The sequence below is a fragment of the Suricata suricatta genome, chromosome 6 (genome assembly GCF_006229205.1).
Source record: "Suricata suricatta isolate VVHF042 chromosome 6, meerkat_22Aug2017_6uvM2_HiC, whole genome shotgun sequence".
NCBI classification, from domain to species: Eukaryota; Metazoa; Chordata; class Mammalia; order Carnivora; family Herpestidae; genus Suricata; species Suricata suricatta.
This window is the reverse complement of record NC_043705.1, coordinates 124051117-124072643: the sequence shown is the minus strand read 5'-3', so window position 1 is coordinate 124072643 and position 21527 is coordinate 124051117. Positions and strand designations below refer to the sequence as shown.

The following is a 21527-nucleotide window of genomic DNA, read 5'->3' as shown; positions in this document are numbered from 1 at the left end:
TAGTAGAAATGTTAGTCCTCTAAGCACCATCCTACACAATAACATTACAGTGCGTGAAAATTACACAACAAACCCAGCATAGAGGTGCCCATCAAAGAAGCACGATTTGGGAATTCAGAATTTGCTAACCACTTACTAGGAAGGTGGGGAGGGCGGCTGGGGAAGCAGGTAGACACTAAATGGACCAAACAGAAGCTGAAAGGAATTATTTTCCCCAAATCTAAGATTTTGGGGAATAACATACCTAAAACTAGAACTTTTCTTACAATAGACAATTGTCTACCACAATTCCTTTCTGCTATGGAAAACCCGTGACACCAGGGCCAAGGAGCAGGAAGCCACTGTGCACGGTACTAGCCCACACCCCGACCATTCCACATTGCACTTGGTTTATTAGATACAAGTTTTATGCTTTGTGGCTCCATGGTGTCAACTGAGCTTATGAAAATCAAGATTTATTCTCAATGCCTGAGATTGCATCCTTGACAATAGATAAATAAGAAACAATATGTTCTTAATTTGCCTGACAGTGATGCATGAAGTGGAAATTCAACTTGATCTTCATAAGCCATGCTTGCTGTTGAGTTACAGACTATTTTTCTTTGCCTGTCTCTGCTCCCTTCCTCCTCCTATTTCCCCAACTCTAACTTTTTTCTCAATATAGTAAATGTTTCATTAAAATTAATATCCACAGAGAAGCTCAAAATTAAAAAGGCTTACTATATGATGTTAATAGACGACCCAACCAGTAGGAGCCCACCAGCCTAATATCTTGTAATTACAGAATAACTGAATCGGAAGAGAGAGATCGTTTTTTATTTGGATTCCCAGTTGGGAGGTGGGGGGAGGCAGTTTTCAAAGTAGAGGCCAGGGGGGAATAGAAGGGCTATTTTGAGAATATGGTTGTGCTGAGCAAGCTGGGTTCCCTCTAAGTATAGGCTTTGGTGAGAAGACAAAACTCTAATTTAGGTTGCCTATATGGAGCTTTCAGGCCTCAAAAATCAACAAGCCTAATGAACACATGAGCACACACAAAACACCATACATCACAGGCTACCAGGCCCAGCAGCTGCCTTCCACAGTCAGGGCTCCTTCTTCGGTATCATACAGTAATGTCTGACAGAGAAGGAGGAAAACGGTGAGGATGCTAGCAAGTGCTTCCGGTTCTACTTAAGATACACCCTGACAGGTCTTGAAGCAGCATGGTGGCCAGGAGGAAGTGATCTGCAAGTTCTTGCCAAAACTAAGAGCCTAAACCAGAACTCAGTGTGGAAGGAAGCTATAAACCATCCATATTATTAAAGTCAATTTAAATTTAGAAGATGAGAAGATCTTGCTCTCTACCTAAACAACAAAATCCAAATGGCAGTTCTTTAAATGGCAGCTTGCATCCTTGGCCTCTGCTGAACTCTACTTCAGAATGAATCATGCCATTTGCCAACAAGTGGGATCGGGGAGTGAGGGGGGGTGGTCCACAAGGCAGAAAACCACCTGGAGTTATGGCAGTTTGATATAACGGCTGTGGAGCCCGATTCTGTGCCAGGCACTATGCTAACAGCTCAAGTCCCCAAGATGGCCGACACCCCACTGCTGCTAATATCCAGGGGGAGCCACACGAACTGGCTGTGGTGACGCACTATGGTAGCTACTGTGATAGCACAGAGGCCACAGTGCACGAAGGCACTCCTTTCTACCCCAGCCTAGAGGACTCCTGGAGACCTGACCCCTGAGTGAAAATAATGCAGAAGCTCACTGACCTGGCTGTTACATCAGAATTGTCAGGTGCTTCTGAGATACTTGTGCTCAGGCCCCTTCCAAGAATCACGGAATAAGTATTTCTGGGGATACAAGTTGGCCATGTGCATGTAGGTGGATTCTGACAAACACAGAATCAGAATCGAACAAGAAAAAGAGTCTGTCAGAAGGGTGGGTGCTACAGTCTGAATGTCTGTGCCCCCTAAAAATTCCTATGTTGAACCCTAACCCCTAAAGATGATGGCATCAGGAGGTGGGGCCTGCAAGGTGATCAGGTCATGAGAGTAGAGCCCTCACTGATGGGACCGGCACCCTTATAGTAGAAGCCTCAGAGAGATGTGTGGCCCTTCTCCCATGTGGGAGTGCACGGAGGAGTCTGTCACCTGGAAGGGGGCCCTCACTTCACCACACTGGCCCTCTGATCTTGGGCTTCCAGCCTCCAGAACTGTGAGCAATGGATTCCTATTTTTCATAAGCCACCTAGTCTGTGGTCCTTTGTTGTAGCCTGAACAGACTGAGACAGTGGGAAAGGGTCTTCCAGGAAGAGGGAGCAGCTTTGGCAAAACAAGGTGCCAGGACACAGCAAGGTGATCACAGAGTGGGACTGGAGGACAGGTCAGAGCGGAGTCAGGGAGCACTTGATGCAGGTGAGGCCAGCTGGTCTCTGGGGAGAGTCCTCCAGATCATGGAAGGGAGTCTGTACTTTCCTGCAGGGGAGGAGGAATCCCAAAAAATCTCAAATGGCAACAGTGGCAAGATAATTTTTGATTTCAGAAAGACCATTCTGATGAATTGATTTGAATGGGGCAAGATATGAGGTTGGAAAACCTGCTGACATCGATGCTGTAGATCTGCTTTTCATTTTTTAGTAGAATTCTTGAAATAATATAAAATACCCAATTGAGCTTGAGAGAGTTAGTAGCCTGTTTTGTGAGCAACGCCTTGTGTTAGATGTGGGAGTGAAAAGTAAAAGATTTGGCACCAAGCTTCCTGGGTTCCAACTGTGGCCCTACCACTTCCTGGCTCAGCGACCCTGCGTAATGTATAAAGCGAAGCAAGCAGTACCTACTGCGCCAGGCTGTAATGAATCACAGGGCAACGGCTGGCATGCAATAAACACACAAGAAATTTGTTTTAGCTGCTGTTGTCACCCACAGTAGGAAAGATAAGCTTACTCTCTGGTTACAAGAAAGGGTTACAGAAAGTTCTAGAAATTCCTCTGGATTTTTCTTCAACACAGATTTCTTTTTCTCCTTACTGTCTTCAAAGGTTTCCATTTTGGGGTACCTAGGTGGCTCAGTTGGTTAAGTGGCCAACTTCAGCTCAGATCATGCTCTTGCGCTTCATGGGTTCAAGCCCTGCATCAGGCTTTGTGCAGATAGCTCTGAGACTGGAGACTGCTTCTGATTCTGTGTCTCCCTCTCTCTCTGACCCTCCCCTGCTCACACTCTGTGTCTCTCAAAATATATAAGCATTAAAAAAAAAAAAGTTAAAAAAAAAAAAAGCTTTCCATTTGAGCAAGTGCTAGGCTGCCCTTAACAACTTTTTCTTTAAACCCCACCCATTAAATACAGAATTAGTAACATTTTTCAAGTAATGAAAAAATTTTTATTTTTTAAGTTTATTTATCTTGAGAGAGAGAAAGAGAGCATGTATGTACAAGCCAGTGCAGGAGGGACAGGGAGAAAGAGAAAGAGAGAGAGAGAATCCCTGACAGGCTCCGTGTTGTCATCACAGAGCCTGATTTGGGGGCTCGAACTCACAAACCATAAGACCATGCATGACCTGAACCAAGATCAAGAGTCAGATGCTTAACTAACTGCCTGAGCCACTCAGGTGCCCCATAAGTTATAATGAGAAAAAAATGAAGGTGCAGTTCGGGCTCTCTGGGAAGCTGAGAAGATGGCCGAGTTCCTGACGCAGTGGCAGGCCCAGTATAAATATCACACACCTTGGATTCTGATTGTGAGAATCCAGGATGTTTTTGATTATCTCGGCACAGCAGTCTTTCATAATTAAACTAAACTTTTAATAGGAAAAAGGTTTACTGCTTTAAAATAAACAAAGAAACACACTGGCATTCTTCCTTCAACTTCTCTATTCACTCTCGATTCTAAAGAACAGGCAACAGCTGTGGGACATGAGCAACCAAAGAGAGCCACCTAGTGTAAATAAGTAGACTGTGATTTATTATTTTAAGGGCTTTAATATAGGAGCATGGGGTGAATGCAGAATATGTTATTAAAAGTGACAGTGATGTGACACATAGGTCTATTATACCAAGAGTGGTAGCCAGATGGTCTCCATCTCCTATGATAACTAAAGAAAAGGTGCACAAATGCTAGCAGGCAAAATGCAGGTCAGATACAAAGACGCAAATTCTGTCAGTGACAGAAAAATTCTCGAACAGGAGGCTGTGGAATCTATCCTCTCAAAGAGATCTTTTAGATAAGTTACGTGTTTGTCTCAATGATTTATGTTTAGTGCTGTCTGGAGGCAGCAGAGTGGGATTAGATCACTGGTTCTCCAACTTTTTATTTGTAATCCTTGCCTTCTCATTATTGCAAATCATTCCTCCAAAAACAAACAGAACTTTCTGTAAGTTCATCTCACGGACGCACACGAATGAGCACAATACCTTGTGCACTGTAGGGATGGGATTAGCAGCTATTTTTAGCTCGGTAGCACACAGGAAAGGCTAAGAGGGAGGAATGATCTAGAGAGAAGAACAACTTGCACGTGTAAGAAGACAGCACCCTGGTCTGAGTTAATGCTCTTTGGGACCCTCTCACTACTTACCTAATCCCTGCCCTAAAAACAAATACTTCGGTCTATGAAATGAAAACGCAGGCATTCCAGAACAACCATATCTGCTTGATATTACTTCCCAAGCAGGCCTTTTTGAATATCCAATTCATACAACACTATGTTTTTCCCCATCAGCATTCAAAACTTCAAATCCATGATTTCATTTGCTCAGCTGTCCTCTCTGTAAAACAAGTGAACAAAGGAATGGCTCAAAGCTAACGAATGCCTCCCGGTGTGAATTAATGTGGTTGTATGTTCTTTAATCACAATAATGAATAATATGCCATCTCCACATACAAATGCAACTGTAGTAAGTAATCCTCCACAAAATTTTAAATAAATTTAATCTTCAGACATTCGTAAATAAGTTTTCAGCCTCCTTCTTATAAAACATGCTACTTCCCTCCAATGCTACTTCTACTTCCCTCTCTGTACAACTCAGCTGCCCACAAAATTCTCATTCTTTTATTTATTTATCAAATATGTACTGAAAGCTTACCATATGGCTGGGCACAGAATGGTAAATAAAAACAGGCTCTCCCAGAACTTCCAGGCTAGTGGGACACGCAACCTGAAATAAGTGCCAGGAAAGGAAAGAACGTGGAACTAACTGGGCCAGGGAGCATCTGGGAAGGCTTTCCTTGCATCCAGAAGTCAAGCCAGAACTGACATCTAAGGGAAGAGTAGGGGAGACCAGGCAGATAGGAATAGAGGCTGGAAGCAGAATATTCTCTAGAATAAGAACGGCACATACAAAGCCTGATGGCAGGAGAGGGCTTGGAGGAACACAAAACAGGCCAGTGTAGAGGTGCATTGTGAAAGAAGAGTATGTGACACGAGGTGGGCAGCTGGGCAGGCACCTCGGGCCTTGCTTGCTGTTTATAGTTACTATCCAAAGAATAAACAAAGACCACTGGACTGGGATATGACCATCATTCATTGAGCATATTTGTTGAGCACTGATATACCAGGAACTCCAAGGACCTAAGGAATCAGGAATGAAGAAAACAGACAAAAATTCTTGCCCTCAAGGAGTTTATACTCTGATGAGAAAAGACTGACAGTAAACAAGTAAATACATAGAAAATACCAAGGAGAAAATGGAAATGAGGTTTCAGGCTGGGAGACGGGGCCTAGGGACAAGGGGGAAGAGGTCACTAAGCAGGGTAAGTTAAAGGCCTCACTGGTGAGATAGCCTTTGAACCATGACCTGAAGGAGATGGGGGATTTAGCCACAGCACGTGCAAAGGCCCCAAGGCCTTTGCTCAGTGTCCTGCAGGAAAAGCACAAAAGCCAATGTGAAGAGTCTGGGAGACAAAGACAGAGATGGCATCAGACAGGCAGGTCAAAAGGTCTTGTAGGTAACAACTATGTCTTTTACCCTTGAGAAAGGAAATCTTTGAAAGGTTTTTCACAAAGGAAGGTTGTAATCTGACTTCCTTTTAAAACGGTCCCTGTAGATAATGTGCTAAACACAGACTGAGGGCTGAGGGGATGGACCAATTGGGAGGCTAAGGCTATAATTTAGGGAAAAGATAATTGTAGGACCAGAGTGTTAACAGTGGAGCTGGCAAAAAGTAGTCATGTTCTAGACACAGTTTTAAGGTAAAATCAACAGGATGGTGGCTAACAGGTAGAGCATGAAGAAAAGAGGACAATTAAGGATGACTTCATTAGCCTGAGCAACTACAGAATGAAATAGTCCTTACTGATATGCAGGTTTGGGGATGAAAATCGGTTTTGTTTTGGCCATGGTAGGTTTGAGATGCCTAAGAGATATCCAACTAGGGATTCCAGTATATCTTTATATCTAGGTATTCAAGCGTATTTAGTATTCAAGTATTTAAAGACATGAGTCTGGAGTTAGCGGGAGAGGTATAGGCAGAAGCATTCAAAGCCATGAGATCACTCAGAAAAGAAGCCGAGAGAAAAGAGAAAAGGTCTGAGAACGGGGGCACTCTAACATTTAGAGGCTGGGGAGATGACAGGAATGACCGAAGTGGACCGAAGAAGAACAGCGAGCCCGGTCACAGGAGCTCTACTGTGAAAAGACACGACTGCTACAGCGTGAGAATCCATCGTCACGTGGGGGAAGGGCTGGATACAGGAAGACTAGTCAGGAAACTACAACACTGTCAACAGGCCCAAAACCCAGGCCGACTGAAGGATTTCTGCAGAGACACACCACGCTGTGGGAGAGCACACGAATGCAACAGCCACAAACATCTCGGGGAAATCTGTACACCCTGCACTGCCTCGTGCTCGGTATAAACACACCCCTAAGATCGTATCCTCTGTGGGGCGCCCGGGTGACTCAGTCAGTTAGCTGTTTGACTTCGGCTCATGATCTCACGGTTTGTGGGTTCAAGCCCCACATTGGACTCTATGCTGGTAGCTCGGATTCTGTGTTTCCCTCTCTCTCTGCCCCTCTCCTGCTCACTCTCTGTCTCTCAAAAATGAATAAATGTTTTAAAAAAGATAAAAAAAAATCATATCCTTTACATTTAATAAATGCCATCTCTTCTAACAGGGTTTCTTTGTCTGCCAGCAATATACACCTGACGGTGGTCCAGGTGACAGAGGCTGGTTGAGAGGATTTAGGTGATGAAGGCGAGGTGGTTACTTAGGAAGTAACAACGTCAGGACTCATGAATGGTATAGAATATAGGCAAGTGGGTGGAGGGAGGAATCAAGGATGACTCCTAGGCTCCTGACTGACACACGGGCTGGCTGACGCTGCCATTTGGTTACTCAGGGAATACGTTCTGTGGAGACGTGTGGAGACGTGGTCGTCCATGTGGATGTCATCACCCCTAGAGAGGAACTGATGGTGGGGACACAGAAAAGACTGTGTGGGAGGGGCTCTCGTGAGAAAAGACAGGGCCCAGGAGGGAGCCTTTCAGACGCCGGCATATCCATCAGCTGCACAGGAGGCTAAGAGAGTGTGGTTAAGGAGGTGAGAGGGAAACCAGGAAGTGTAGCATGATGGAAGCCCATGAAGGGCAGTGTTTCAAGCAGGAGGGAGGGAGGAAGCAACCACAGCCGTGCCGATGAGAGTTAATCTTTTCAAATATGTACTCAGCTGATGACAGATCATCTTTGTTTTGCCAGCCAATCTGTCAGTCCTATTGATTTCTACCAAAACTTTCTGTGAATATAGTTAATAAAACCGTCATATCATAATTTTGTCATTTAACATCTTCCTAATAAGCTATTCAAAAATTCTCTAATTTTAAAACAGCAAGGCTAATAAACACACTTTGGATAAAACTACCATTATGGCACTGAAGCACTTCGAAAAGAACATAAAACTGGAGTCTTTAGTTCTGGTTTTACTTTTATCTAGACCTTGGGCAGCACTTGTGCCTTTCTGAGTTTGGGTTTTATTATCTGTTCAGTGTGTGCATGTGTGCAATGACCAAGATGGGAAACAGAAGACCTGCTGGTATACATCATCGCACCACCACAAAACCCCACGGTTCAGTTAATTATGCAGGAATACAAGGGTAAATTCATGTATTGAAGTCACACATTTTCAACATTTTGGCCTCTGTATGACCAAAAAATGAATTACTATTTCAAGCCACTTGGCTTGGTTTGGTTTGGTAATTTCTCAAAGCAGATACTCTGACAGCTATGAAGTCTATTCCCTAACGGAAGACACTGAACAAGCATTTATTGATTCCCTAATGTACAAGACACTAGACATCACTTTATTTCTGGTAAATACTCCTGTGTTCTTAAGAATTTAATATTAATTCAAGAGGAAAAGACTTCCTTGTCCATCCCAAACTAGTTAACTTTAAATGGTCATCAAACTGTTATTTTTATATATTTATTTATTTTGAGAAAGTGAGTGTGCAAGTGTGCATAATAAGCAGGGGAGGGGCAGAGAGAAAAGGAGACCAAGGCTCAGAAGTGGGCTCTGCATTGACAGCAGAAAGCCCGATGCAGAGTTCAAACTCACAAACTGTGAGATGATGACCTATGCTGAAACCAAGAGTTGGATGCTTAACCAAGTGAGCCACCCAGGTGCTCCTTAAATTAAATTTAAAAGAAGTACATTGCTGATTTCCCATATAATAGTACAGGGGGCATAGTAAGACAAAATGCTCACTGAGTGAGTGAGTAAAAGACATTTCGTTAGGCTTAGAAATTTCACTGAGAAATTACATCTAGATACAGTCAAATCACCATATTCTCCTTAATTCCAATAGTTGTGCCTCAGATAAACTATTTCCAGGGTTTACAGTTGCAAATATAAGATCCAATTCAAAGCAAGCATAAAAATTGTTGAGATGCAAACTATACGAGATTTATTATTTCTTTAATATAATAAAGAAGAAAGTCTACACTAACAAAATATCTTTGAGCACACTACTATTTTTCTTGGTCCAGGAATGTATTTGCTTTCTCAATGCCCAACTCTAGAGAGGCTTCTCAAAGGTTATTCTTATGCCTTGAGAGATCACCACGACTGGCTTCCAGATATGCTTTGTTTCCTATTCCAGCTGTATTATTGATCAGTTTTACAGAGTAAAAACAGTACGCAACAAGCAACAAATAAAAAAGCTCAATACAATTTTATAAAATGAAATAAAAGTGAGAGAAATAGGGACTGTTTCACTTGTTCATAAATCAAACCTTGTCTAAATCCCTTTCAACTCTGCCCTAGATCCAGCCAAACTCATTCCCTATTGCCCTTCTATCTTCTGATTTTTTATGTTGTGCCTTTATTTCAGTAGGCCCATTGCATGGCATGTTTTTGCACAGAAATTTCTTCCCGCCAACTCCTAGTGGCCCAGTCCTATTCATCTTTAAAGGCTCAAAGATCATCATATCCACGAAGCCTTCTTACAAATCCACAGCTAAAAGAAATCTCATCTTTTCCTAAAGAGCACAAGTGCAGCAGTTTACCTATGCTCTGCATAACATTCCATATGGTTCTCTCCTGTATTTAGTTACAATTACTTATATTTTTCCTAGTGCACATGTATGGGTATACACACACATGACACATACACACACCACACACACACACACACACACAGAATTTGCAGTTATTTCCTTACATTTTTCTTTGCTGCTAACAGTTTTCAAACTCCTATGGATAGACTAGATGTCAAGTAATATTTGCTCTTTCCATGAACCCTAGCTCAATGTCTTGCACACAGTAGGTAAACCATTAATGAAGAAGAATAAAATCAGTTCTTCTCATAAACTGCTTTGTATACAATTTGCATAACGAAATGAACAAAACCATATGCTACGCTAAAGTCACCAAGAATTAAGTAATCAATTACAGAAATATATATTTGGCTCTTCCAGTCTTCACTTTATTATACAGTAATCTTACTGGAGGGAATGATTTAATACAAACTCACTGTTAAATGTCCTTCATGATGATCTGGGAAATGAATAAATAAGTACTCAGTGGCTACCAGCTGCATTATGGAATCACCTAGGAATTCCATCCTCTGATTGTGGCCTCTGGAAAAAACAACATCAATGCAGAGGAGATCAATAAGCATTTGTATATTAAAAAAAAAGAAACAGATTTTTTAAAAAGACGTTATTTTAAAAGGCAATGTGTTCACCTCGCTTTAAAGGACAAAATTAAATACAAGTCCCTAAGGCCCCTCAACTGAGGAGAGATCTGAATCAATATAGACTGGGTTTTGAAGAAGAAAGTGAGTACCATTTTAGGATTAAACAAAGACTGGCAAATGGTGCCTAGTCAGAGGTTAAGGAGTATCAGTTGAAAAATAAAGTACAGATTGTTATCTGTATAGAGAAGCTCCATTCAGACAAAATAAAGCAAAAAGGTCCAGAAAAGATTTTTCTTTGTTAAATCTTTACTTCTTTATTGAAATATATACTCTATCTGGAATCCAGTTTAAGAACATTAAAAAAATATATGATAAGAATCTTAAATCTTTACATTAAAGATAGCTGTGAATATTTGATTTGGGGGAGAGAAGCCAAAAACGGAATAAAAAACAACATACAAAAAAATAACATTTTTGTTATTTTCCTAATTATTACATTAGCTCATCTCCAAATCACTCATCTAGATCTAGGGTGGAGGGCCAATTTAGCCCTTGGTCTGTTTTTGCAAATGTATTGGGACACAGCCATGCTCATTCATTTACATGTTCTCTACGGCTGCTTTTATGCTCCTAGAGCAGAGTCGAATCACTGAAACAGAGACCACATGGCCTGCAAAGCCTAAAATACTTTAATATCTGTCTCTTCACAGATAAAATTTTTAGTTCCTTCATGCTTCTCTTCTACTCTATGAAGAAATAAGATGCAGTACAATGAAACCAAAAATATTGGATTGGAACATATCCCAGTGTCTGGCTACTCACCCATCTCCTGATGTGACTTTCCTGGAAATTTGTTTAAAACCCCAATTCCTTTGAAAGGCATGCGGCAAAGGTTTGGGACTGAGTGTCTAAATGGCCACACTGGAATTACATGAGTAATCCTAACTTACAGGGTCAGATGGTTAAATCCCACAGTTCTCAATGTGAATGCTCTTGCCAGAAGTCGAACATGAGTGAAAATTACTCCAATTGCTTCCTCAAACTCAGTAAGTTTCTGTAGAACTGGAGATGTCTCGATAAGTTGTCGATCAGTATTTGGCTCTTGTAGCTACACGAGAAGAAAAATAAATAAAATTATGCGCAGTTTTTGGTTATAAGAGCAATTATCAATTCTAGGAGAGTGTTTTGTAAAATTCCTTCTCCTTTGGGCAGAAATGTCTGAAATGCCAATAAAACATGGAAGCTTCTTTTCTGATCCTTTAGAATGGCAAACAAACCTAATATTTAAAGAGGGTTCAAATAATATTTTCCAATCTTCAATCAAATTTCAAGGCCAAGTACTGTATACAGATAGTTCAAAATCCCAAGGATTATACTAGCTCCCCAAGGAGGAGGCAAAGGGAAGAACTGCTGGTGGAGAATATGTGTATCTAGTAACGCAGTACTTCTCAAACTTCTGTGTCCATCAGAGCCCTGGCAGGGCTTCTTACACCTAAATGGCTGGGCCCTACCCCTAGAGTTTCTGATCCAGTACGTCTGGAGAAAGGACTGAGAATCTGCCTGTCAAGCAAGGTCCCAGAAGGAGATACAGATGCTGCTGGTCTGGGAACTGCCCTCTGAGAACCCCTGTACTAGAGGAACACAACCTCTGTGTGTCTCCTAGGGACCACGCATTCCGATGAACGAACAACACTAAAACTAGATCCGGCCCACACTGGAGATTATCATACCACTAGGCAGGGGCTCCACGTAACAATGAGCCTTTAACAACTGGCAGAGAGCAAACATGAAAGTGTAATTAAAGTGAACATTTTCAACAACTTTGGACAATTTCATAGTAATGTTTCTAAAGTTCTTTAAATTAATGCCATTTATTACTATAAAGCCTCTCATGAAAGTTCAGCCACTAGTGATTATTCTGAAACATGTATAATGTACATATACATGCGTATATAAATATGTACATAATGTATACATATATTTGTATACCTCCAAGTAAAATAGAAATATAAGCAAAGAATACAGGAATTTTTAAACCAACTGGGAAAAAAGTATTACCACATATAGATCTTTTAAATACCAAAATCTTGAGTACCAAGTCATCACATTGTACTAAAATTTTAATTTACAAAATGTTTTATGCAATCTGAGTCAAAACCTTCAATTTCTAAGATCCAAATTAGGTTACAATTTAGCAGTGTTCATTTAGTATTTATTCTTTTTACTAAGCCCAGACTTGCTTCCATGTTACCTTCTCTGTAACAGCAGGCAGGTAGATATACTGCATTCAACACATTAAGCTTTGAATATCACTTTTTGAGGGGAGAGAGGGCACCAAAACAGCCACACAAGGAGCTCCTCCTGCCTTGGAAGACGACTCCCAGGGCTTCCCCCACCCCATCCCAGAGCACAAATGCAGCACTAATGGGTTCATTTTACTATTTTTTCCAAAGTTTTCCAATGCTGCCTAATACCCAGCCTAAAGTCATAGTGCCACTGAAGGGAACCAAAGGTTTATTAAAGCAGGAGGAGAAACGGGCAAGCTAAAGTACTATGAACACACAGCGTTCTAAAGCTCACTGCAGACAGGAAGGTCACACTTACTTGGAGTGGGTGGAGAGGATAATTGAGCCAGACTTCACGTAGGTCCTGGAAAACAGAGTGAGGCCTTTAATGCTCAAGGGAGCCATTTAACAAGCTCTGGAGTACTAAATAAAATGCCATTATTTGAAATAGTGAACTATTTCAGATGCTGACTCCACTTATTGCAAATTCAATAGTGCTAGCAAACTAATTTTTTAAAAGTGTATTCACCACTCAAACCGCCTGTAGTGACTCTAATTAGCCTATTAAGCTGGGGAGGAAAAGAGCCAGCTCCACCCCCAGAAGTCAAAGATACCTTTCAAAACCCAGTTACGCATTTGCTTAACCTAATACATGGTATTAAGCTGCTGTTTTAATCATATTTTTTAGTTTGCCATTCCCTAGAAATGTGCATCAGCTGTGCCTTTTGTAATTAAACCTCATCTCAAATATCTTTTATTTTTGGCACTCGTTCATTATCATTTGAGTGGAAAACATCCATATCTAGTTCCTACACTCTCAGATCTATAAGACCACACTTTTACTTTGGGTCACTACAAACATTCCCTTGAAATATGGAAATGAGTGAATTTTATGGAGAAGCCCAGTGCATTATTTTATCCACTGAGCTAAATCTAGAGGAAGTTATAATTAGATCTTTCTCAGGATTAAAGCATTTTCCTTCAGTTTTACACTCTAGGGAACCCCTGACAAAATCTACTTTCTGGCCTTCATGTTAGGTTTTTCAAACAAATAGCAAAGATTTTTAAAAATAGGGAAAAAGTATTTTTTAAAAAATGGGGGGAGAAGAAGAACAGGAAAATTTAGTATCACTGTGGCATACATGATGACAAAAGTGAAATAAAATATTCAGTGTTTTGGGGCAACTTGCGTCCAAGTAAAATACACTTAGAGGTTTTGGGTTTGTTTGGGTTTTTGTTTTTGGGGTGTTTTTTTTTGCCAATTAAAAAAAAAGTTTAAATACCAAACTGTTTTAAAGCACTTTGGAGAGCTTCTCTTAACCAATCCAAAAACCTTTCCCTTGAATTCTCTGTAGCATGAATTTTACAGAATGTCACTCCCTTCTCTTACGCCTTTCTCATGTTCTTGCTTTTTTCCTCCTCAAAACCTCAGGCCCAGTGCTGGCACACAGAAGATGCTACTACTAATGTTGATCATACCAACAGGAGCAATAAGCAGCTACCTCTTCTCACCAACTCCAGTCTCCAATATTCAAAATTCTCAGGAACTTAATTCCTCTTTTTCCTTTCTCCTGTTTTTTACTCAGTGACACTGTGATTTCTCCTGAGATGGCTCAGATGCATAACCACTTAACACCTCACACCTAAATTATTTCAGCTGCCTACGTTTCCTTTCATCTACCCTACTCAGAGATCAGGTTCTGCCATACCTCAGTGTGAGAGAAAACAGCCTGTCAAAAATCCAGACTGGAACTCTAGCTCCACGATCTATTAGCTCAAGGCAAAACCTCTTCCTTCAGTGTGTTCTGGAAAATGCTTATTGACTGTTGAGACGTTTATTAATGCAACATTTTTTTTCCATCATGGGAAGTGTACTCTTCTCATTACCTCTTTGACCCATCCCTCTACCCACCTCCCCTCTGGTAACCATCAGTTTGCTCTTTAGAGCTAAGAGTCTGTTTCTTGGTTTGACTTTTTGTTTGTCCTTTGCTCATTTGTTTTGTTTCTTAAATTCCACATATATATAAGTGAGATTTTACAGTATTTTTCTTTCTCTGACTTATTTTGCTTAGCATTATAGTCTTTAGGTCCATCCACATCATTGCAAATGGCAAGATTTCATTCTTTTTTATGGTTAAATAATATTCCTCTGTGTGTGTGTGTGTGTGTGTGTGTGTGTGTGTGTGTGTGAGAGAGAGAGAGAGAGAGAGAGAGGGAGAGAGAGAGAGAGAGAGAGAGAGAGAATGTCTTTATCCATTCATCTATCAATAGACACTTGGGCTATTTCCAAAATTTGGCTACTGTAAATAATACTGCAATAAACATAGGGGTACATGATTTACACTGATCACTCCTTTGCATTTTTCACTTCCCTGACTCTATTTAAAATGCCCAGTCATTCTGTCCAAATCAAAGTTGGATCAGTTCACACTGGCCCTTCTTACCTATTACAACAGTATATTACTCATTAAAATCCATCCTTACCCACTAAAAAAAAATAGGGGTGCATATATTCTTTAGAATTAGTGTTTTTGTGTTTTCTCAGTAAACACCCAGTAGTGTGATTACTGGATTGAAGGGTAGTTCTATTTTTAATTTTCGGAGAAACCTCCATGCTATTTTCCAGAATGGCTGCACCAGTTTACATTCTCACCAGTGGTGCAAGAGAATTTCTTTTTCTTCACATCCTCACCAACACTTGTTGTTTAGCAACATATTTTTATCGAATACTTATTATGAGTTCAATAAAAAAATGAGACACTATTCCTGTCCTCAAAGGAGCCTAGTGGGAGAAAATGAAGGTAAATAAGTATAATTTAATGAACTGAGATCAGTTCTATAATAGTGATATAAATTAATGCAAGGAAAATTCTGCTTGGGGGCATCAGATAAAGCTTCAAAGAAGAGGTAACTCTTCAGATGGATCCTGAAGAACATGAGAAATTTGGTAAATCAGCAGAGAGAGGAAAGCAAAAGCAGGGCACCAAAAATGCACAAATACTGTATCTCAAATAACACAGGCACAAAAAGGTAACTCCTAGTAGACAGAACACAAAGGATTTTAGGGCAGTGAAAATACTCTATATGGTATTATAATGGATACATGGCATTATATGTCTGTCCAAACCCACAGAATGTAGAACACCAAGAGTGAACCCTAAGGTAAACTACAGGACCTTGAGAGCTGATGATATATCAATGCATGTTCATCAACTGTAATAAATGTACCACTCTGATGGGCCATGTTGATAAAATGGGAGAAGCTATGAATGTGTGAGGGGAGGCGGGTATAGGAAATTGTTACTCTCAGTATGGCTGTGAGCCTAAAACTGCTCTAAAAAATCAAATCTCAAAGCAATTTTTAATTAAAAAAGGGAATTCCTAGAATGTCACAAAGGGGTAGAAGAAAGGAGACAAAAAATAGATGGGAATTAGATTATGAAAATTATTAAATGCTCTGTTGTATAATACAGGCCATGGCAGATGGTAAAGAAATCAAAGATCTTAAGCAAGAAAGAAAATAGTAAATCTAGGCACCGAAAGACAACACTAAATGTAGTGTGAAAGATGGACTGGAGTGGTTAAATGCTTCATATGAGAAACGAGAAGGGCAAACGTTAAAGCAAACAGTGAACCCATTCAAACCATATTAGACACAGGGAGCCTGGGTGGCTCAGTCAGTTAAGCATCTAACTCTTGAATTCAGTTTAGGTCATGAGATCAAGTCCTGCTTCGGGCTCCATGCTGACAGTACAGGGCCAGCTTGGGATTCCTTCTCTCCCTCTCTTTGTCCCTCCCCACTCATGCCTGTGCATGTTCTATCTCTTTCTCTCTCTCAGAATAAATAAATAGGGACACCTGGGTGGCTCAGTTGGTTAAGGGGCCGACTTCAGCTTAGATCATGATCTCACAGATTGTGACTTTGAGCCCCACATATGGTCTATGCTGACAGCTTGGAGCCTGGAGCCTGCTTCTGATTCTGTGTCTCCCTCTCTCTCTGCCCCTGCTTGTTCTGTCTCTATCTCTCTCAAAAATCATAAACATTAAAAATAATAACAAATAAATAAATAAACATTTAAAAAAAGCATGCTAGGGACCGAACTGCTAGAGGAGCCTGCAACTAATTGAGATGGGAAGGAAAAAGCTTCAGGACAAAAGAAGACCCTAAGGTTTTGGGTTTAGATGATAAAACTAAGAGAGGTGTATTAAGGTGATAAGTTCAAACACCAAAAATGTTGAAATGAGGTATGTGTGGAATGTCCCTGAAACTGCCCAGGGGCAATTTTAAAAGACATATTCCAATCTCTGGAGCTCCAGAGAAAGGCCAGGGAAGGAGATGTTGGGATAGATGTGCAAAGACAAAACAGGGGTGGGAAGGGAATGGGAGAATACGAAAGACCACACAGCAATCTCTCCCTATCTTTCTAAGGGGCCATTGGGATGATCAGATTGCAACAATGGATCTGAAGGTATTGGGAAACCATGAAGGGCTACACAAAGATGAAAACATGGAACCAGGAAAAATAGTCTGGAATGAAAGAGTGAATGAACATCAGAACATGGAAAAACAGTCCTGCTATGAACGGGGCTAGGGAACACAGAGGTAAAGCCTGCTGCAGAGATGACAGGTAACTGTGTTTCCCTCAATGTCTTACAGCAGCTGTAAAATGCCAGAGCAGATCCCTCTTTGAGGGACCACTGCTTTCCTCCAGTGTTGCCCTCTTACCTGCTTTGCTATGTCTTCTCTGAATAAAGATTACTGGGGACACTATGCTAACTTGCCCTTGGCTCCTGAGAACACCCAATTCCAGGTTAATCCCTGGATGCTTTTTTTTTTTTTTGAAAGAGAGAACAGGCTCCACACTCAGCGCAGAGCCCAACAAGGGGCTCGATCCCACCACCAACATGGGCTCACGACCTGAGCCAAAACCAAGAGGCAGTCACATAATCAGCTGAGGCACCCAGACACCCCAATCCATGGGTCCTTCTAATCCAGCTTCAGAAAAGGCAACCAACCAAGATCTGATCCCTGCTTTTCTGGCTGCTCCTTAAAATCCGCCAGCACCAGCCAAGGTCTCAGAAAGACTCCTGCCTCCCTCACTACATGGATTCAACAAATCTGTCTTGTGGGCCTACAGGTTTGTGTCTGCCTGCCTGTGGCTGATTAGACTTTCACAGTATCATCGCTCAAGAAAAAATTCAATGGTTCACCAGCGTCTCTCACACATTACACCTAATAGATGTGAGCCAATATGGAGATGTCAAATGAGTCAGAAAGTCCTGGTGTGTGCACTCGAAAACGGTGAAACAGAAAGACCATATATTACTAAACACTGCTCAGTTTCATAAAAGACACACTAAAATGAATTCTGAATCTCAGCCTCCCCATTTGTAAGATCATGTTCAGACTCAGCTTTTTCATTTAATCACTTATTCATTTCACTCCGTTAACAATATTTATTAAATACTGCACTTGCCAGCACTGCACTTGGTACTGGAAATATAAGATAAGCTTGCTAAGTAGACAAGTGGGAGAAAGAAGCAGTTTAAAGAGAGAAAAGAATCTAAACAAAAACCGACGCAATTAAGAGCACGCGGTGTAAAACTGCATATGATTCAGGAAGCCTGGGACACGGCATGGATGGGGTGCAGCAGGTACGACAGGAGAGGGGGCAGTGGGGAGCCGGGGGTGAGGGGACCCAGTGTAAGGCCAGACTGGAAGGAGGAAGAAAGTAAAGAAGTTGCTGAAATTGCCAACAAAAGATAAAGGCCAGAACAAAGATATTTTAAGATTTGAGAAAAAGACTTAAAATACATGCCATCTGCTACAGATATAAATCAAGATGCGCACTCATTTATATGCGTAGGACAAAGGGGGACAGGGAACATCTGTACCTAACTTTCCCATCAAGAGAAAATTCACACATGAAATCATCACATATCTCTATAAAAACAAATATAAAAAATCAAATCCTCAGATACGAACATTATCGAGGTCACATTTTTCAAAAACTATCGATTCTTTTTTTTAAACTGTCCTAAGTAATACAGTAATAACATCTGACAGCCATTTAAGCTGAAGGTTTCACAAAGGCTTAAAACACTGGCTTCCTCTGTTCTTTACTGCTCCATGAGGGCTATTTCACTCAATTATAATGACATTTCAATTTGGAATACAGACTTGCCTCTCCCTTTAAATGTTAAATTGACTTGTTTTGGTACAGAAAGCATCCAGTATGCTCTATTACCTGCAGGATTTTAAAAGGTGGCTCTAGCAATATTAATAGCTTAATACTTTAGTAACAGGGACTATTTGAGAATCTATCATTTGTTCTTAAACTATAACTTGCTTAAGAAAAAAAAAGTACCTCCATACTCTTTATTCATAGCCCTATCAGAAACTCCCTATGAATCCACCTTCTAAAATAAATATACATTTTTCTAGTCTATACAGTTTATATAAAAACAAATCCTAAACAGAGAAGCCAAAAGGCAATAGCTTCAAGTAAGCCTGCATAGGGTAGGTACCCAACAATTATAAAACAGAAAACCATACTTCACTTCAAGATACTTCAAAATAAAGCCAAGTATTCATATCACATTTGTTAATTGGTCATGAGGAGAGATGGGGTCTCAGGTAAAAGGCAAATTCCTGGTGCAAATGCCCACAGAACTTTCCCATTTGCAACAGGGTTGAGTAAGCTATTTTTTGTGTATTGGAATCTACCATCCATGGCATATTTGGGAACGTTGTTTCTCCTACACTCTCTTTAAACACAAACACTAATTGATATAAAATCTTTTATAATGATCTCTAACTGAGAAAAATCAAATGATTCAAGAAAAATACCGGATCATTAAAGAGTAAGCGTCCAAATAACTGTTTGGCTTCCTCCAGGCTTCCCTCCAAGTAAACAGCTCCTAGATAAAAGGAAGAGAATGCCAAAAGGAAGGCTGCATTAATATTCAAAGAAAATTATACATCTCTATAAAAAGCAAAAAGGCAAGCCAAAACCCACTCACAGAAAAGAAAAAAAAAATACAAAAGCAGAAGCAATTGTTTTAAAGACAGCATCTTCCCTCTCTTAGCTAGGATTTGTACTATAAATTAGGCTGAAATGTGAAATTCAAGTTACTAAAATCTAAATCCAGTATTTTAAGTAAAAAGAGGCCTACTATGAACTATCATGAGGGGTATGGGTATAAAGTTCCTAAGGGAACTAGGCTCAAATATGGCTGTTATGAGCATATAAGGTTTTGTTTTATTTTCTATTTATAGTTTATGTTTCAGACCATAAAAAGACCTGCTAAAACCCGAGTTCAGATCAATGAAGGCTTCTGCAAATAAAAATCAGGAAAACTTCAGGAGTACCTGGATCAGTCAGTTAGCTGAGCTTCCATCTCTTAAGCTTAGCTCAGGTCATGATTTCATGGTTCATGGGATTGAGCCCCACATCGGGCTCTATACTGACAGCACGGGGCCTGCTTGGGATTCTCTCTCTCATAATGAATAAATAAATTTTAAAAACTTAGGACAACTTTTTCTTTAATTTGAAATAACTAACATTTAAACTGGGTATTAAATCAAATAACATTTTAAATAGGTATCAAATAACTCTGGAGTAAGGTAGTCCTATATTTTTAAAATCATATTTTAAAACTATCTTCAGAAAGGTATCTAAAAATTTTTTTAATGTTTATTTATTTTTGAGAAAGAGAGAGAGAGAGAGAGAGAGAGAGACAGACTGTGAAAGAGGGGGAGGTAGAGAGAGAGGGATACACTGAATCCGGAGCAGGCTCTAGGCTCTGTGCTGATGGCACAGACTTGAACCCAAGTTCAAGCTGACACAGGGCTCGAACCCAAGAACCGCGAGATCATGATCTAAGCCGAAGTCAGATGCTTAACTGATTGACCCACTCAGGCACCCCACAAAAGGCATTTTTTTATGTAAAACATTAAGATATTTGATCACCAGGGCTTCTGATAAACACATTTATTATTTATCCATAGTTATAGTAAGAATAATGTTGATGATAATAATAAGGAGAGTAACAGTAGTAGTAGTGGTTTGGAGACCACTTGTGCCCTAGGCAAAGTGCAAAGCATTTTCACAATCTTTTTTTTTTTTTTTGTAAATGTTTGTGTATTTTTGAGGCAGAGTCAGAATCAGAATGCGAGCAGGGGAGGGGCAAACAGAGATGAAAACACAGAATCCGAAGCAAGCTCCAGGCTCTGAGCTGTCAGCACAGAGCCTGAAGTGGGGTTCAAACTCACAAACTGTGAGATCACAACTTGAGCTGAAGTCAGACGCTTAACCAATGGAGCCACCCAAGTGCCCCAGCATTTTCTCATTCTTATTTTCACCTTCATGGGCACCTCAGTAAGAGTGTTACAAAAGGTTTATAGGACTTGGGCTCATAGTAGGTGATTTGGGAAAGGCTTAAGGAAATGGAACTCTTAATGGGAGGCTTCCAGGATTGCATATGAAGATCCTCACAATTCTGTGAGATAAGTGATCCTATCTCCATGTCATAGATGAGGAAACTGAGGCTCAAAGAGATTCAGTAACTTGGTGAAGACACAGTGCTGATAAATTAAGCAAAAAGGAATTGAATCATGTCTGCCTGGCTCGGGAACCAACTATAACACTGTCAAAATTATTATGTGTACAGAGCACAGTAATTCCATGTGACACATTCTCCGAAAATAGACATATTTGTGCAAAATAGACATAGCTGTGAAAAGACTGTGGATAATAATTATTAAACATTCTCTTGTTACCACCATCAGCACAAAACTATAATGGGATGCTTTTATATTCATTTTCAAAGGAAGAAGGAAAAATTGATAAGGAAGCACAAAGGCCTTTGAAAAATAAAATGTACTCAATCATTTACCTAAAAAAAAAATCAAAGTATTGTCAATCTACTGTTACATTTCATTGTAAAGCATACTTGCAATCACCAGCTCATTAAGTCTTCATAACTTTCCTGTACCAACAGCTAACTACATTCTGGCTGAGTAAAAAAGAAACTGAGGAAGTAAAGTGTCTGCATCCATCTTGCTTCAAGTGAGTAGGTAATAGTTACAAAGACTCAAGCCCTGGGATTTAAAAAATGCGGTGTTTTC

General features: G+C 40.3%; 1 protein-coding gene across 6 annotated transcripts in view; it reads right to left on the bottom strand.

Moving 5' to 3' along the window:
• Positions 1-21527, bottom strand: part of DROSHA (drosha ribonuclease III) — a 126558-nt gene that overhangs the window by 11020 nt on the left and 94011 nt on the right. For all 6 annotated transcript variants that reach the window (XM_029941047.1, XM_029941050.1, XM_029941053.1 and 3 more), the window contains 4 exons: positions 19248-19318; positions 12717-12761; positions 11063-11220; positions 9948-10053 (listed from right to left, as the gene is read on the bottom strand). In XM_029941047.1, the coding sequence (XP_029796907.1) occupies positions 9948-10053; positions 11063-11220; positions 12717-12761; positions 19248-19318 (380 nt within the window). The remainder of the gene's footprint in view (positions 1-9947; positions 10054-11062; positions 11221-12716; positions 12762-19247; positions 19319-21527) is intronic.